The 16,519-nt window shown below is 40.6% G+C and overlaps 1 protein-coding gene across 1 annotated transcript in view; it reads left to right on the top strand.

The window, feature by feature from the left end:
* The window catches only part of LOC120535455, a 135,079-nt gene extending 130,166 nt beyond the window's left edge, over positions 1-4,913 (top strand). Inside the window, exon 18 of the mRNA XM_039763332.1 lies at positions 3,521-4,913. Within this exon, the coding sequence (XP_039619266.1) occupies positions 3,521-4,009 (489 nt within the window). The 3' untranslated portion in view covers positions 4,010-4,913. The remainder of the gene's footprint in view (positions 1-3,520) is intronic.
* Positions 4,914-16,519: the final 11,606 nt, after the last annotated feature.

Raw genomic sequence — 16,519 nt, 5'->3', positions numbered from 1 at the left:
ATCTTTATGGAAAGCGACTCAAGTAAAAGTAAAATGTATCCATAAGAAAACTGCTCAAATAGAAGTTTTAAAGATTCTGATATTAAGTGTGATTTAGTATCAAAACTGCAAGTAAATGTAGGATATCTCTGTTTTACATATAGCTTAAAACTTCTTATGAACTAAAAATAACTCAGGCTACCTTCTGTTTACGTGTATCACTGAAGTGTGAGCCAAGTAACTGCAACTCAGTGATGTACGGCATGAATGGACATTTTAAGATTTTTTTAGAGGGTTAGACGCTATATGAAAGTTTCTTCTAGTTTTGGATGCAGCTAATCCATTCCTGAACACAGCTTCGTAAAGTAACTTTTTATTAATGCAAACACCTAATTATAATTCATTTAAATAGAAAATATTTTTTGGCATTCCCTGGCCCACATATTGCTCAAATAACACCAAACTACAGGTAAAATTCCATTACAATGAATATCTTTACAACAAAACTTTCATTACAATGAAGTATTTTTATTGTCCCAACAGTTTCCCCATATGACGTAAGTCTATAGAAATCTCGTTATTACAAAGTACATTCAGCAGATACTTTTATTACAACGAAGTGCCCAAAAGACCTTAAAATGCCTAAATGAATCATCCACAGAGCAGTTAGTTCTGTGGTTGCAGCTCAGTTGTGCACAACGATCCCCAAACGGAAACACTGCAATTTTTTTTCTTTCTTCGAACTTTCCTCGTACTGTTTTTTTTTTTTTTGCTGTGTTTGTTTTCAGTGGTTTTCAGTGATACCTTGTTCTTGATGAACCCATTTTAAAATAACTGTCTCGATCCACTGCACTAGCTCCCTTCATAACTTTAAACACTTCAATTATGTCACCTCTTAATCTTCTTTTGCTTAAATTGTAAAGGTTCAGCTCTTTTAATCTTTCCTCATAATTCATCCCCTGCAGCCCTGGAATCAGCCTAGTCGCTCTTCTCTGGACCTTTCCTAGCTGCTATATCCTTTTTGTAGCCTGGAGACCAAAACTGCATACAGTACTCAAGATGAGGCCTCACCAGTGCGTTATAAAGGTTGAGCAGAACCTCCTTGGACTTGTACTCCACACATCGTGCTATATATCCTAACATTCTGTTAGCCTTCTTAGTGGCTTCTGAACACTGTTTGGAAGTTGATAGCTTGGAGTCCACTATGACTCCTAAATCCTTCTCATAAGGTGTACTCTCGATTTTCCGACCGCCCATTGTGTATTCAAACCTAATATTTTTACTTCCTATGTGTAATACTTTACATTTACTGACATTAAATTTCATCTGCCACAAATCTGCCCAAGCCTGTATGCTATCCAAGTCCTTCTGTAATGAAATAACAGATTCCAAATTATCTGCTAATCCACCTATCTTGGTATCATCTGCAAACTTAACCAGCTTGTTACTTATATTCCTATCTTAATTATTTATATACATTAAAAATAGCAACGGCCCTAGCACTGACCCCTGCTGGCCACCACTCTTAATATCAGCCAATTCTGATGAGGTTCTTTGCACCATCGCCCTCTGCTTCCTGTGTCTGAGCCAATTCTGCACCCATCTAAAAACATCACCCTGAACTCCCACTTCTTTTAACTTGATGCCCAACCTCTCATGTGGCACCTTATCAAATGCTTTCTGAAAGTCCAGATAAATAATATCATAAGCTCCACTTTGATCGTATCCTTTTCTTGCCTCCTCATAGAATTCCAACATGTTAGTAAAACACGACCTCCCTCTTCCGACCCCATGCTGACTGTTCAGAATAACTCCTGTCCTTGCCATGTGTTGCTCAATCTTATCCTTAATAATTCCTTCCATTCATTTTCCTGTGATGCTTGTTAAGCTTACTGGCCTATAGTTGCTTGGATCTGCCCTGTCACCCTTTTTATATAATGGGATGATATTTGCCATTTTCCAGTCCTTTGGAATCTCTCCACTGCTCAGTGACTTCCGAAAAATATGTGTCAAGGGTTTATATGTGTACTCACAAGACCCCTTAAGAATACAAGGGTAGATATCATATTATCTGGTCCTGGTGACTTGTTTGATTTCATCTTATTTAATCTGAGCAGCACTTCTCCCTCTACAATTTCCTCATCCCTCAGTACCTCCTTAGTAGTCCTGTTTACCTCTGGGAGGTTGTCCACTTGCTCACTTGTAAACACATTAGAACGTGTATCACAAAATACATTCAAATAGTTGGTGCCTGGCAAACAATAATGCTGAATAAATCCAACAGAGAGTAACTGCTGGATAGACAGAAATCAGCTTATCCACAAGTGTCTGTATGTGCACGTTTGTCCATTTGATTAGCAGGATTAGGAAGAAGAATTTAAATTTAGATAAAACATGCAGTAGAAGAATAAAATTTTTTTTTAAATGGTAATAAAAATACCAAATAAGGGTCTGTTGTCTGATATTATACGGCAGTAACAGCAATGTGGTAATGACTTTCTAGCATCTGCTCAGCCCACGTACACAAAGTTTGGAGCTCTAATATTAATAAACTTTAGGTGGAAAATAATGATAAATGGACACACATGTTGGGAAACCAAAGTCCTGACATGACTAGGCTAGAGTTGCTAAAGCAGGCCAATGCGGTAGTACCCACCACCACATCATCCCAGCAAAACACTTCAACTACAAGAGTGGACAGTTTGACGAGTGAAGGTGAGAGGAAACAACAAAAATGGGCAGCTCTATCCAAAGAGGACAAGATCACCACGAGGTAAAGGGGTCAGGTGCATATTATTATACCAGACCAAATGGACAACTCACGTATCAAATAAAAAACATGAGGCCTGCACTGAGTGCTTAGATTTCAAGCCATCTTAGATGGGTAGCACAACTAGTGTTTAATAAAGTTCTTTACTTTAGCGTTATCACTTCTAGTTTCATATTCAAAGGAATGGCCTTTGGGTTTTTCTGGTTACTTTTTCAACTAGTTCATAATCTGTTTTGGATTTTTGTCATTTGTACATGGTGTGACCAAAATGTATGCAAATACGATTAAATGAAAGTCTGCCATGTGCCCTTTAATCACGTCTGAATGGTTTGACTTGTAATTTTAAACTGTGGAGCAGAGGAGTAAATCAAGAAAAAATGTGTCTTTGTCCGAAATACAGTATTATGGAGTGCACTGTATAAAAGCAGAAGCATAAAGCGCTTGCAAACACCTCCGCACTGATACGGCCGAGACAGGGAACTGAACTCGGGCTCCTTCAGTTGTGGGCCAGCAGGACACAGCACTGTGCCACCCTGCTGTCTAGCAGTTCATTTTATTTCTGCAGTGCTCCAACACTGACCAAAGGCTTGGGAATGACAACCATGAGAAGCTGACGCCCAAGTTTCTGGTCATATGGCTACTCAGGGTGTCCCCATGGTTTAATACAGAGGGGCCAGTCTGATGTCGCATGTCATGTATTTCTATGCAGTAAAACGTGCCGTTCTAATTTGACATAAATGGTGCAACATTACCTTTTTTATTTTATTTAAGGAAATCCATGTGGCTGACAATGATTTCAAGCTGGATGTTACAAACGAATGGGGAAAAAACATTGCTACTCTCGAAGATTGTGCTCCACCTCGCACTGAAGCCGACCAAAACGACGACACATCCAGACAATGCCCGGAAACTGAGGTGTCAGCCCTGGGCAGCCCAGTTCCTCCTCCAGAGGAAGAGTTGCACACTTCCTTAACTCTCCAAACACCGGAGTCTGGCGCTACAAATGCTACACCCATCAGACATAACATCAACATCTGCCGTGGCCAGGCAGCAGCTCCCATCGTCCTGTCACACACGATGTCACTTGGGGACAGAAACAGCCTGGGGATTACAACCGTTGCAGTCGATGTACATTTCTACTCGGGCTTGCCTGGTCCGGCAGCTCAAGGCCTCGGCTCAACAGTGTGCCCAGAACTGGACTCTCAAGACTCGGCAGTACACTGTGGATTGTGTTCAGCAGCCGGCGTATCGACGACATAGAATGGAGGTTCAGATTACAAGTATGTTGTATGAGGTTAGGTGCTGCTCTTTGTTAACATATACTGTTCAATGCACAAAGTAGACAATATCATGAATGCATGGCACTACACACCCCAAGAAAAGGTAACAAAGTCATGATATTACACACACCAAATAAATATGGTGCAGTAAACACACGCAGCCAAGCATTGAACACTGTCCCAAGTTACGACAGGAAAGATTTGTTTGAGTGTGTATGCGTTTACTGCACTGTATTTATTTAATACTTCATTCTATTACATTGATTTATCTATTCGTTTTACAGTTTGAACACAGGAAGGCTAAAGGACTTGCCGAGCGGTATGGCGATCCAGAGGCACTCTTGTGATTTTCACTTCATTGCCTTATCCAGTAGTCCATATTGACTATTAAAGAGAAAAGAAAAGTAGAAATATTAATGTCATGAACATGCAGAAAAGAGAGCAGCGTGTTGGTGCAGTGGTTAGTGCTGCTACCTCACCTCTCTAGAACCCTGGGTTCAAATCCTAACCCGGTCTGTGTACTCCTACTATACCTGCTTGGATTTTCTCAGGATTCATTTTATTGTTGAGCAAAGACAATGCTCTCCCTCGACCCAAGATTTTTATTTGACATCAAACACGAATGTTCAGCAAATGACAAGTGAGTTTTGTGTCTTTCTCTGGGGAAAATTATTTGGCCACTATTAGTGTTCAGAATTATTAGGCAGCTGCTTTGACAATCTTTTTTTCCCCCACTCGCTTGTTTATTCTCAGGTTTTGCTGCAAGTGTACACTAAACAACTAACATAAAGCAAAATATAACAATGAACAAGTGACATTTTTGGTTTTTGAGAAGTATTCAGGGAGCAATACCGCCACCTTTCATTTCAATAACTGCCATGAGCCTTTCCCCCACATAGCCTGTCAGTTTCTTCATCTGTTCAACCACAGCCAAGACTGCGGCCTTCATTGAATGCTGCCGATATCTTCCTATACCACTGCCTGAAGAACACATCTTCTAGAAACTGGTTTGGGAGTTGACTTTCAGTCCATTCTCAACATGAAAATGGTCGAACTAAGTCAGCCCATACCAGTAAGCCCCCCCCAATCTTGCTAGTACTTGACTCTAACTGGAGCCCTATGTCCATTAGTGATTCAGCCATCCACCCGTCTGGTCTGTCAAGAGTCACTCCTATGTCGTCTGTCCACAAAACCTTTGGAAAATCAGTCTTCAAGTAGTTCTTGATGATTCAACTTGTGAATCTTATTCAGCACTGTCCATATTTCATCCTTCTTTACCTTAGCCATGTCTCTAAGCACTTCACACCTGGTACTTCTGGACACTCCAGGCAGATTGCACTTCTGGAATATGGTGGCTTCTTGTAACTTCATGCCTAATTCTTCCCAATTCTTTTGTAGTTAATTGGCACCTTTTGTTCTCCACATGATTTAATTTGGCCCTGCTGACTATTCACAACAAAATGTTTGTCGGGTGGTCATACATCAATAGTTCAGCAATTGCTGCATGGCATTTTTTCAATTTTAATATAAGGTGTTACTCATGTTAATCCACTCCTCTAAACAGCTAAGGAGAGACACTGTAGCGAGTCTGGCTGCCTCAGCCGCTGAAGACCAGGACTTGCTGTATGCTACCTGAAGATGATGAAGATGATGTCTTAAGTCAGTGGTTCTCAACCTGTGGGGCGGGCACCCCTAGGGGGGCGCAAAGTAACAAAAAAGGGGGGCACTAAGATGTGAAAAAAAGAAAACAAGAATCAAAAATATGAAAAACACATCTGTTGAAACCAAAACAAACTAAATTAAACTACATTCTGATACTAGAACAATAAATATAGAGTTAGATAAATGTTGATAAAAGTTAAGCAGGTACAATAAAATATGCATCTACATTTCAAAAAAATGTTGGGGGGGGCGTGATTAAAACTGTTATGAAAACTCGGGTTGCAAATACTTAAAGGTTGAGAAACGCTGTCTTAGGGGGCTAGTCAGAGGCCTCTGTAATCTCTGCGACCCTAAAAAACTGCTCCTGCCGTTACAGAGACATTTCTGGCAATGTTATGATAGCTAAAGTGGACACAAGCATTAGGCAGTAATCAAAACCCGAGTGGAAACTGAGCTCAGAACAATGAAAAATGCAGGCAGCTTCCTTTCTAGACAGCTGGCTGGGAAAACATTGATAGCCTGAAAATAGCCAGCAACCTCCCATGTAAATTTTAAGAAAATATTGCTTTTTAAAGTGCAGTGTTTAAAATTGCGACAACTCCATCCAGTCAAAGGGTCGAACAGCTATTTAAAACCGAGACCACAGTTCATTACGCCATGAGCAGTGTGCCACAGTGGCTAATGTGTGTCACATTTTTAATTCAAATAACGTTTGTGCATTTGGGCTGAATTCAGATTACATGAAAGTAACCAAATTCTTCCAGACCCAATACGGGACGGCGGTATTTGGGATAGTTTGGTAGCTCATAATAAGTGATGCATGAAGCTATAATTCTCATATTTTTGATTTCCATGCTGTAATGCAGGTATTAGAATGCACATCCATGTCCTTCTCCTACAGAACACGAAGGAGGCCTTAAAGCTGATTTACACTTCTATGTGAAGCCGGTGCCATAGGCCGTCAAAAGCAGTTGATTCTTCTGAGTCTCAGCCCGCTGCAGGCACACAGCTGATTGCTGATTGGCAGTGTTTGTAGCATGCAAGAATAGTTGCTGATCCAATCAGAGCCGTAGGGGTCTGCGTACAACTGCATGATATGTAGTCAAGTGTTTAAGAAGGTGCGCGTCAGGGTATGTCGTAGCTACACCTTAATGCTGCGCAGGCTATGGCATGACAATGGCACGAGCTCAAGGCAAAAATATAAATCAGCAGTCAAAACACATCAGCTCACATCAAACCAACAATGACAATAGAAAGAGCACACAAACCACCTCATTGGATGTAAACCACTAACCACAAACTCATATGTTTATATCAAAGCCAGTCAGCAACGTTAGCAACAGGATCACTATTGACGTAATTATTTACAAATTGCTTTCTTAACTGGAAGAAGTTTTTTGAAGGCTGAGAAGGTTGAGACAACCATGAGTTTCACAGTCCCAGAACATCTGATGGCTCAGATGTCGTCTGTTTTGAATAGAACTGATGTGGTTGGTGTTGACACATATTGCAGTTCACCAGTAGTAGTAACAGAAAGTAGTCATATTGGCACCAGGGCCGTTCTTAGGTTTCTAGGCAAAGGTACCTGTCGGGGCCCTGCTGTTTCTATCCATATTAATGTATGATAATTATTTTATCCGTATGAATGCATAATAATTATTTTATTCATTTAAATGCATAATAATTAGTGATGTATAGCTTATCATTTAATGATTATATATTATATACATCAGATTTGAGAGGAACATGTCAAAGGAACCTACTGACACCTTGCATACTTTTATTTTTGCAAATTCTTTGATTAAGTCTGAATAATCGAGGGAGTCAATGACTTCATGCTCAACTGATATTAACGCTAAGCCATTCAGTTAATCTTGCGTCAAGCTTGTTCACAGGTCACTCATAATCAGCTTGAGCTTTGAAAAGCTACGTTCAGCACATACGTAATGCAACAAAGACGTTTAGGAAAGAATCTTGCAAATTGTTCTTGTATATGAATTGCAAACTTTTAAGAGCAGAAATAGTTTGTGGAACCAAATTTGCTAAAGTGCACAATTTGGCACATATATCATAAGCATCAATATCGGACCCACTAATTTCATCTGTTAAGATATTGCTAAGAACATCGCAGCACTCTCTCAAATCAGTTTCGCTCATTCTCGTAATGCATCCGAAATTGTGCAGGAACCCAAAATTGTTAGAATGGGTTTTCATCTGGTCATATCGTTCAGTCATTGACATTAGGGCTTGATCTAACAAGACACTGAAGAACTCAACATGGAATTTTTTTTTTAGGATCACATATCGGCTCATCATGAGCTTCATAATCAAATTGTCTCCACACTCTACTTCTACATGTGGTCTGTGCAGTTGGAATGTGTATTTCATTCTCATCTATTTCTAGTTCTGTAGCTAACTCTTTCGTTGCATCTTGGGCCGAATCGAAACCTGTTTCTTTGTAGGATTTCAAGAAGTCGACTGCGTTCTGAATACAATTCAAAGCGATGTCAAACTGCATATCTTTACTTTGCAATATTCTGCTCACAATATTAATTTGTGCCAAGAGATCATACTAGATTACTAATGACACCAATAAAGTGTAACGTTTAATGTGGTTTGCCAAAGCGGCAGCCTCCGTTCTTGCCTCTCAGAGACCTCAATCAATGCAGCATAAATCAATCCTACTTGTCGTGCCGTTTTGTGGAATAGTTTTATCCTCTCAGCTTCCGCTATTTACAGTATGATCGATCTGTTGCACAGACGCCCAGGCAGATGAGGAGCATGATCTGCCCTCCCACTGGGGTCCCGTCCACTATCCCGGGCCCCACCGTCACCGTCGATGCTGCCTGTCATCACTATTTTCTCTCTGCTAGCACGTAACCATACTGATAATTCCGCCACCAGAGAAAATTTGTACTTCTGAAATATGAACCTGTCAGTTGTATTTGGTTACGGCTAAAAAAAGGCCGGGCGGGGCCTTTTGGCAGTGGGGGTCCTAGGCAGTTGGCTACTTTGCCTATGCCTAAGAACGGCCCCGTTGGCACGTGTACAGTAATATTCTTGCTTGCACGTATGACTAACATTCAATATGTCACCACTCTCTGGTGCCGTGATAAGGTATGACTAGCAAAGTCCTGTGCACGGCACAATATCTGCATAAATTACAGCAGCAAGAAATTACTCACACCTACTGTACATTTGGGTTGTTACGCAAAAATATCTCAGGACATCTTGGAAACCTTAACACCCCGTATACAAGGAGGAGGCCAAAAATTACTGGAACTGTTAAATGAAAACTTTTATTATAAAACTTCACAGCTATTACCTTTTAGTTACCTTGAAAATCCCCTCCTTGAGATGCAATACGCTTCTCCCACTGCTGGAAACATTTCCTGTGTCTACAGCGTCCTTCATGTTTTTTTTTGTATTTCATTTATGGTAGCAAAGCTCCTTTCCTTTAGCCTCAATTTTAATTTCACAGGAGTGACATCTGGCTAATACTGTGGTGTCGAAGCAATAACCACAATGTTTTTGGTCAAAATCTCTTTGAAATTGACAACGTGCTGTCTGCTGTTGAGCCATCATGGTGCAAAATCCAGTGCCACAGCTCTAGATGTTTTTTTTTCCTAATGTTTTCCCATAGACACCTTAGCAGTTCAGAGTAATGTCGCTGACCAACATCTGTACACAGGAAACTAGCTCCTTATGAACAAGTATGTTAATGTCAAAAAACGTGTTCATCATTGTCTCTTGAAAATCTGCTATGGCGGTTTGGAGAAAAAATCTCTGAATTCACCTGCACGGCTGTAGAATAAATGACAGAAATACGCACTCGGTCGACTCAGCAAAATGCAACTTCGGCAGACCGATTAACCAAACCCTTGGCACACAATACCTAGCGGCGTATTTAATAATGACATCCTACTCCCATATTATTAACTAGTTCTTGTAATTTATGGGCCTCCTCTCACGTAAGGGATTCATTTATGAAAGGGGGACTTGCATTGCGATTCAAGTCTACTGTGTTAAGCTTCATCTTTATTCACATTGATGACCTGAAGTATCCTAAAAGATTTTTGTTTCCAACTAACAACACACTTCCTCCAAATCAGTCACATACCACAGCATAAGATCATTTGGAGCAGTGGTCTCAAACTCCAGTCCCAGAGGGCCACAGTGGCTGCAGGTTTTCATTCTAACCCTTTTCTTAATTGGTGACCAGTTTTTGCTGCTAATTAACTCCTTTTCCTTTCATTTTAATGGACTTGTTTTTTAAGATTTCTTCCCCTGAATTGCTTCATTTCTCTACTTAAACGGCACCCAAACACAAATGAAATGTGACGTGAGTGAGCCTACAGAAGACCAACTACGTTAAGACCTTCAACTCCAATCAGTTGTTTAATTAGGCGCCGCTTCTTGTTAATTAAACTCGTTCTTTAATTCCGTGCCTCATTGCTGCTCTCATTGTGCAATAGCAGACATTTCTGAAATTGTTCATTTTCACTTTTCTAACAGCTCTGTTAAAATGTTTTTTGTGGACCTGAGCAGACCAACATTCCTGAGACCTCCATCTTTCTTCACGTTCAGATATTGTATGATGGACACAGTTTGCTGGTCCTGTTTTGGCTCATTTTGTACCTCATTATTGTTTGGCTGCTAATTAAGAAAAAGGAAACAATTAAAGGGTCTGAGTCTTCGTGAGCCAGTCAATTAAAATGAATTCAAAAGAAGTTAATTAGCAGTAAAAACAGATCACTAATTAAGAAAAGGGTTAGAATGAAAACCTGCAGCCACTGAGGCCCTCCAGGACTGGAGTTTGAGATCCCTAATTTAGAGCAACTCTGCCATTTTTGGTGACCCTTATCATTATGTTATGGGACGTCATGGTCACATCTGCCCTCAACTGCAGACTCCCAGCCAGCCAGAGGCTGATCACTTTGGGAGTTTCCATAAAACAAGAGCAACTTAACAGTGATAGTGTTTTGTTTTTTCAAGAACAAATTCCTTTGTGCTGCCAAAGTGATAAGGCCCCCTGTGTAAATTATACGCATCCTGGTCTAAAGATCTGACATATCACACACTCAGTTGGCAGCAGACATACAAAGTGTCAGACAACATAATGTTACCCAACATAAGGGGAATAGCCGACAAAGTGGGGCCAGATTACATGGGCACACAATTCTTAACAGTAACAGCAATAGTCATATTAAGGACACTATAAGGTGGAAAATAAAGATAAATGACAAGGAACTTGAATGACAGCCCACAATATAAAACATAATTGTTATAATCCATTCTTGAACTGTACCCACTTATCCAAATCAGGGTTGCAGGGATGCTGAAGCCTATCTCAGCAAACAACAGATACAATGGAGGAACAATCCATGGACAGGGCACCAGCCCATCACAGGGATGAACACACACATCAGCGGCCAGTTTAGTATCACCAATCCACCTAACCTGCACATCAATGGAAGGAAACCCACTCACACACTGGGAGCACCCAGGACATGAACTCCCAATCTCCTTGTTGTATTGCAGTAGGGCAATCCTAATAAAAATAATATAACGTGAAAGTAAACGAATTAAAGTAAGATCAGCAGCTGTACTGTATAAAGAAAAATACAACAGGCGTCTGTAACTAATCAGTACTCTATGATAAGTGCCACATGTTCATGTGTTTTGTTCTTTTTTTTTCTTGTGGACAGATATCTAATTTGTTCTTTGTTATGATTAATTGCTATCCTCATTTTATTGGCTACAAGTTAAAAACCAAACTGAGGCAGAAGGCCAGTCCATTACCGGACAAACACATGTACCCTCCTGTGAGCTGAGCCCACTTACTCCACAACAAGGTAGCTTGTAGTCACAATGCATCCCAGCAGCACCACCTGTAGGGTAGAACCCGGTCCTGGATGGGAGGCCATTCTATCTCCGAACAGGACGAGTCGTTTATCATTTTACTTAATCTGCTTACAAAGTGGTGGCAGATGGGCACCAACCTAACCCTGCAAGGGAAGGGACTTTGCAGGACTCGCTCAGTTGAAATGAGCCAATCAACCTAACGTATAAGTCTTTGGGTTTGGTTTGGACGCTGCACTGAAATGATGATGGTGCTGACTCAAACCCTCTACGTCACTTAACTGGCATAATAAAAAGCATAATCATTAGAATTCAGCCATCAACTATACCCATAGGTATCTAAACGTATAAAACTGAACGTGTCTTTGTCTGATATGCAAGTGCACACCAGTCAGCCCATCTCCACTAGATTTTGGAAAAATCCTTTACTGGTACAGGAGTACATTATAGGCTATGCTTTGTTCCAAAATGTAGTTGGTGCTCCCATTCTGGGCTGCACTGGGTACCCCTGTTTGTGTTTGTCCAGTATGCAGAATCATGCCATTAAACCCATTTCCACCGAATGTTGCACAAACTCCCCTTTTGCACTGGGAAACACCATAGGCTATGTTTCATTAGGAAATCTACCAGTTACCCCTGCTAGTATAAAATAATGGAAATGATGGAAACAAGTGAATTTGTAAAACCAATAATGAACTGTAACACGTATTCACTTTGTAAGATTTATTGCTGTCAAATATGTAATATGTACAAAACCTGAGAAAATCTATCTGCACACAAGGAGAAAAGGCAAATGGCACCCTGAAAAACTCAAAAGGGGTCTCTATAGCATCAGAGAAGGTAGTGCCACCCACTATGCCACCGTCTAGCTATTGCAGGGCTTTATTAGCCAAGAGAATTTACAGCTTTTAAAACAGTCTGTAAGTCAACAAGCAGGTTGAGAAAATTCTTGGAGGATTGCAATTTATGGCCCATGAATGTGTAACGTTTCAAAATATGACCGTGATGATCTGCTGAAAACAAAGAAGACTTTAGTATTTACATCTCAGTCGCTGTAATTCTGTAATGAGGTCAGCAACCCCAGATGAAAAGACCCTTGTGACCTCATCCCAGGAGGCCTTGCAGATCACCTTCAATAACTTCAGGCATTTCCTCGATTTGAAGGTGTAGCGATCGGCCAGATGCATCTGGAAACAAAACCGCAGGAAACGGCGGCCTCAAGCAGGGAGCTCCGATTTCACTTCTGCAGTCAGCCTTACCGAGGAGAAGGTGACATGTGAGTTTGTTTTATGATCATCTGCTCAACTTAAAGCTCGAGATAACACCGAGAGCCACTAAGGTTTGCGGTGAGAAGGGTGGGCTGCGCCTTCAGAGGTCAACTGATTTGCTGCTGTGAAATGATTTTCTGCAGGAGTCAGTTGGCCAGTCCCAGGATAAATCCATGCATGTGTGGGACCAACACATTCACCACTCACATAGACATCAGGATGAGCAAATTGCACACTGGCCATGACCTGAACAAGTGCTAACCACATAACCATTGTTAAGACAGTTGTGTTCACAAACCAGTGATAAGAAAGTGAAGCCACCTCAAACGTATCCAAAGTGCAGCCTTAAAAAAAGTGTTAAACTGCCTTTTTAATCGTGTGGTTGGATGAAAACCAAATGTGCTGCTCGTACAGCAGAGGCGTTTATGTTCAGGGTGTGAGTGTGAGAGTGCAGAGTGTTGAAAATCGTGAATTCGTAAGTTATGGGGAAACTCTTCTCTGCTAAATTAAAAAGTTTGTGTCGATATGTCCTTCCCTTCATTAGATAAAAAGCTGTGGGGAAAATGTGCATGTTGTTAAAGTCAAAGTGGAGGCACACAGCAAATTGTTTAGTGTTAAATCCACACTGTAGATGTAAAATCTTCCACTTTTCCAGTGTATATCAACAGTATTGAAATAGTTACATTTTTACACTATTAAAGTTTGATTTATTCGACACTTTACATATGGAAGATTAAAGCAACATTTTCAAACTCACTTAATTGTTACCAGGGTTATTAGGAGGGTGGAACCTCTTCTGGCAGCACTGGACATCAGGCAGGACATCAAGTGGCAGTCGAACACAGGGCCAGCTGACCAAACACACACATCTTTAGAAATGTGGGGGGAAAACTGGTGTACCACAAGGGAAACCCATTCTGACGCAGTGAGAACACACAAACCCCGCAAACCAACAACAACAACTGGCCGCAGGATCTGTGAAACAACCCATCACACTACTGTCATATTAAATGTAATTACTTTAATGATCTGGAAAGTATACTTCTTAATGTCTGGTGCACCAATAACATTTGTAAAGAGTCACTTGAAGGCCCCGTCCACAGTACTACATTTTCTTTTAAAAACTCAGACATTAGTCTCTGTTTTCACTTTTCTTCTACACTATCCCAGGGTTTTCCAACTCCTGAAAACAGAGACTTTTAAAAATGCTCTCCCGAGCCGTGTATTTCCAGAAAACACATCATCAATGCGGATGAGCAAAAACACAAAGTTTTGAAAATGTAGACTCCAATTAGAATCTGATTGGTTTGTGCTTATCACATGGCCCTTCTCATCACAACATCACATTCCCCGATTGGCCACCCTTCTTGGGCACAGAGGAGTTGCTATCTGTGGCGCTGGCTGTGTCGATTACCTGTATGCATAGCAATGATATAAAAGTCGCTACAGTTTTGAGATAAATCTCGTGGTGGGTGGCATTACCATCCCTTCAGGGATTTTTTTCACAGATTTGCACATGCTCAGTGTAGGAGAACGTCTATATCATGTGCATTTTCAACTGTTTTACTGTGGATGGAGATACATTCATGAAAGATGTGAAAATTCTAGTATGGAAGGAGATTAAAAAATGGCATTTTTATAATTAAAATGTAGTAGTTATTAGTAGTTATAATCTTATTGGTACACAAAATAATCTATATATATAATTCACTAAGGCAAGACAACCATGGAAAGCACGCCGGAAGGGGTGTGGATTCACTGAGGCGTCGACAAGTAAGACACCTATGGCGCACGCAGGAAGGAGTCACGCCGTAGGTGTACCGCCATATGCAGCGTGTTAAACGGTTTCTGAGGGGTATCCCATGGGATCCTCAAAACAATCCTTTACAACTGAGCTTAAAACACAATGAAGTATGCAGTCTTTAAAAAACGAGTTTTCAGTTACGACGCACGGCCGCGTGCACCATAGCAAACTGTTTTACACGCTACATACAGCAATCCGCATCCGCGACAAACATGCGTCGTCTTAGATGCTCCTGCAGGAACACGGAAAGTCTACGTGAGTCACAGGTGAATCTGGACTGTGCAAAGACGAGAACGACTCAAGTGACGAGCTGGAGGTGGGCACATGAGCGATGGCGGTCCGCCAGTTTTCAGTCACGGATGACTGTGTGTTGGTTCGTTCCGTGCATTATTACAGTGTTGCTTTTTTGCTGATTTATTACATTACCGATTTTTCAAATGTTAATTTTCTCCCTGTGCTTAAAAAATCATTAAAAAACCGGCCTGATTATGTGCCGTATGGTACGCCGCGGGTTGACTAGTTAGTGTATGATCGACAAAACAAGCAATTTACTGGGTGCCTTCACAAATGTATGAAAATGTCTCAATTTAATTTTAACATAATACAATGAAACAATCTTAGGAAAAATAGTAAATATATAATTTAATTTCCTTAAGATGTTTGAAATATCCCAATAGAAACCAACACATTAAAACTGCACTACCTTCACCTTGTACATGACAGCAGCTGCCATTTCAGTGAACATCCAAAGCACGGACTGCTTTCTGGTAGTAAAACTAACAATAGAAAAGTGTATTTAATTAAAATAGCACTTGATTAGAAAATAAAATAACAGTGTCTGGTTTAAATTGTGAAAAATCAACATTTAGAAGTAAACTCTACACACTAACACCGAAATTTTAACTCCAGGTACTTTGCCATCTTCAACAAGAGATACTTCAGTAAGAAATTTCACAAAATGTGAAGCTGATTAAACAAAACCAGGATAAAACAATCACTTAAGGTGTGACTTGATATTTTACTTTGTTTGTTTGTTAATATTGTTCTTTTTGATCACTCCGATGTATTGTATGGATAGAGATGAAAGACATTCTGTATATATATTAATAATATATTTATTTTTATCCATACAATACTTTTTGTTATTATTATTAAATAATAATTATCGGCAAATCTGCAATGAAGCTGAGACTCATGTCCATCATTAAAACCGAGAAGGTCAAGCTGCTCATAAAAAACGCCTTGACAGACCATCATGGACAAAAGTACAAGGGTGGTCTGCCAAACAGCCCCGACACAAGTTAGAGATTGAAACTCCATTCCTTGCACCTCAGACCCAGGCACTCAGCAATGGTGCCACAAATGGAACATCTTGAGGCCGCAGGTTGAGAGAAAGTGCAGAATATGCAGCAAGGCTGAGGAGATGATCAGCCATAGCATTGCTGGATATAAAATGAAGGCTTCCACTGAATACATAAACCAGTATAAGAAGGTTGCCCGTTATCTCCACTGGTTGATCTGTGGTGCACTAGGTGGCAAAATGCCTGAAATATGGAATTAACATATGCAGGGAGTTGCTGCCAACATTGGAGACAATACCTACCATCTTGTGAGATATGGCAGTGTAAACTGATCACACCATTTCAGTGAACTCGCCTTGATATGGTGATCCATCACAAGAAGGAGAAGCAATACCTGCTGATCGACGTAGCAGACTCAGATGACAACAACATCCTACTCAGAATCGAAAAGTAAAGCAAATATAATGATCTGGAGATCGAGATTAGCAAGGTATGGGACAACCATTAAGAAAGGATTAGAAATGAATTTGCAGGAGATGCCAGGACACCATATTGCATAAGAAATACAGAAGACGGCACAGACGGGAACTGCT

The sequence above is a fragment of the Polypterus senegalus genome, chromosome 9 (genome assembly GCF_016835505.1).
Source record: "Polypterus senegalus isolate Bchr_013 chromosome 9, ASM1683550v1, whole genome shotgun sequence".
NCBI classification, from domain to species: domain Eukaryota; kingdom Metazoa; phylum Chordata; class Cladistia; order Polypteriformes; family Polypteridae; genus Polypterus; species Polypterus senegalus.
This window is presented reverse-complemented; position numbering and strand designations above follow the sequence as displayed.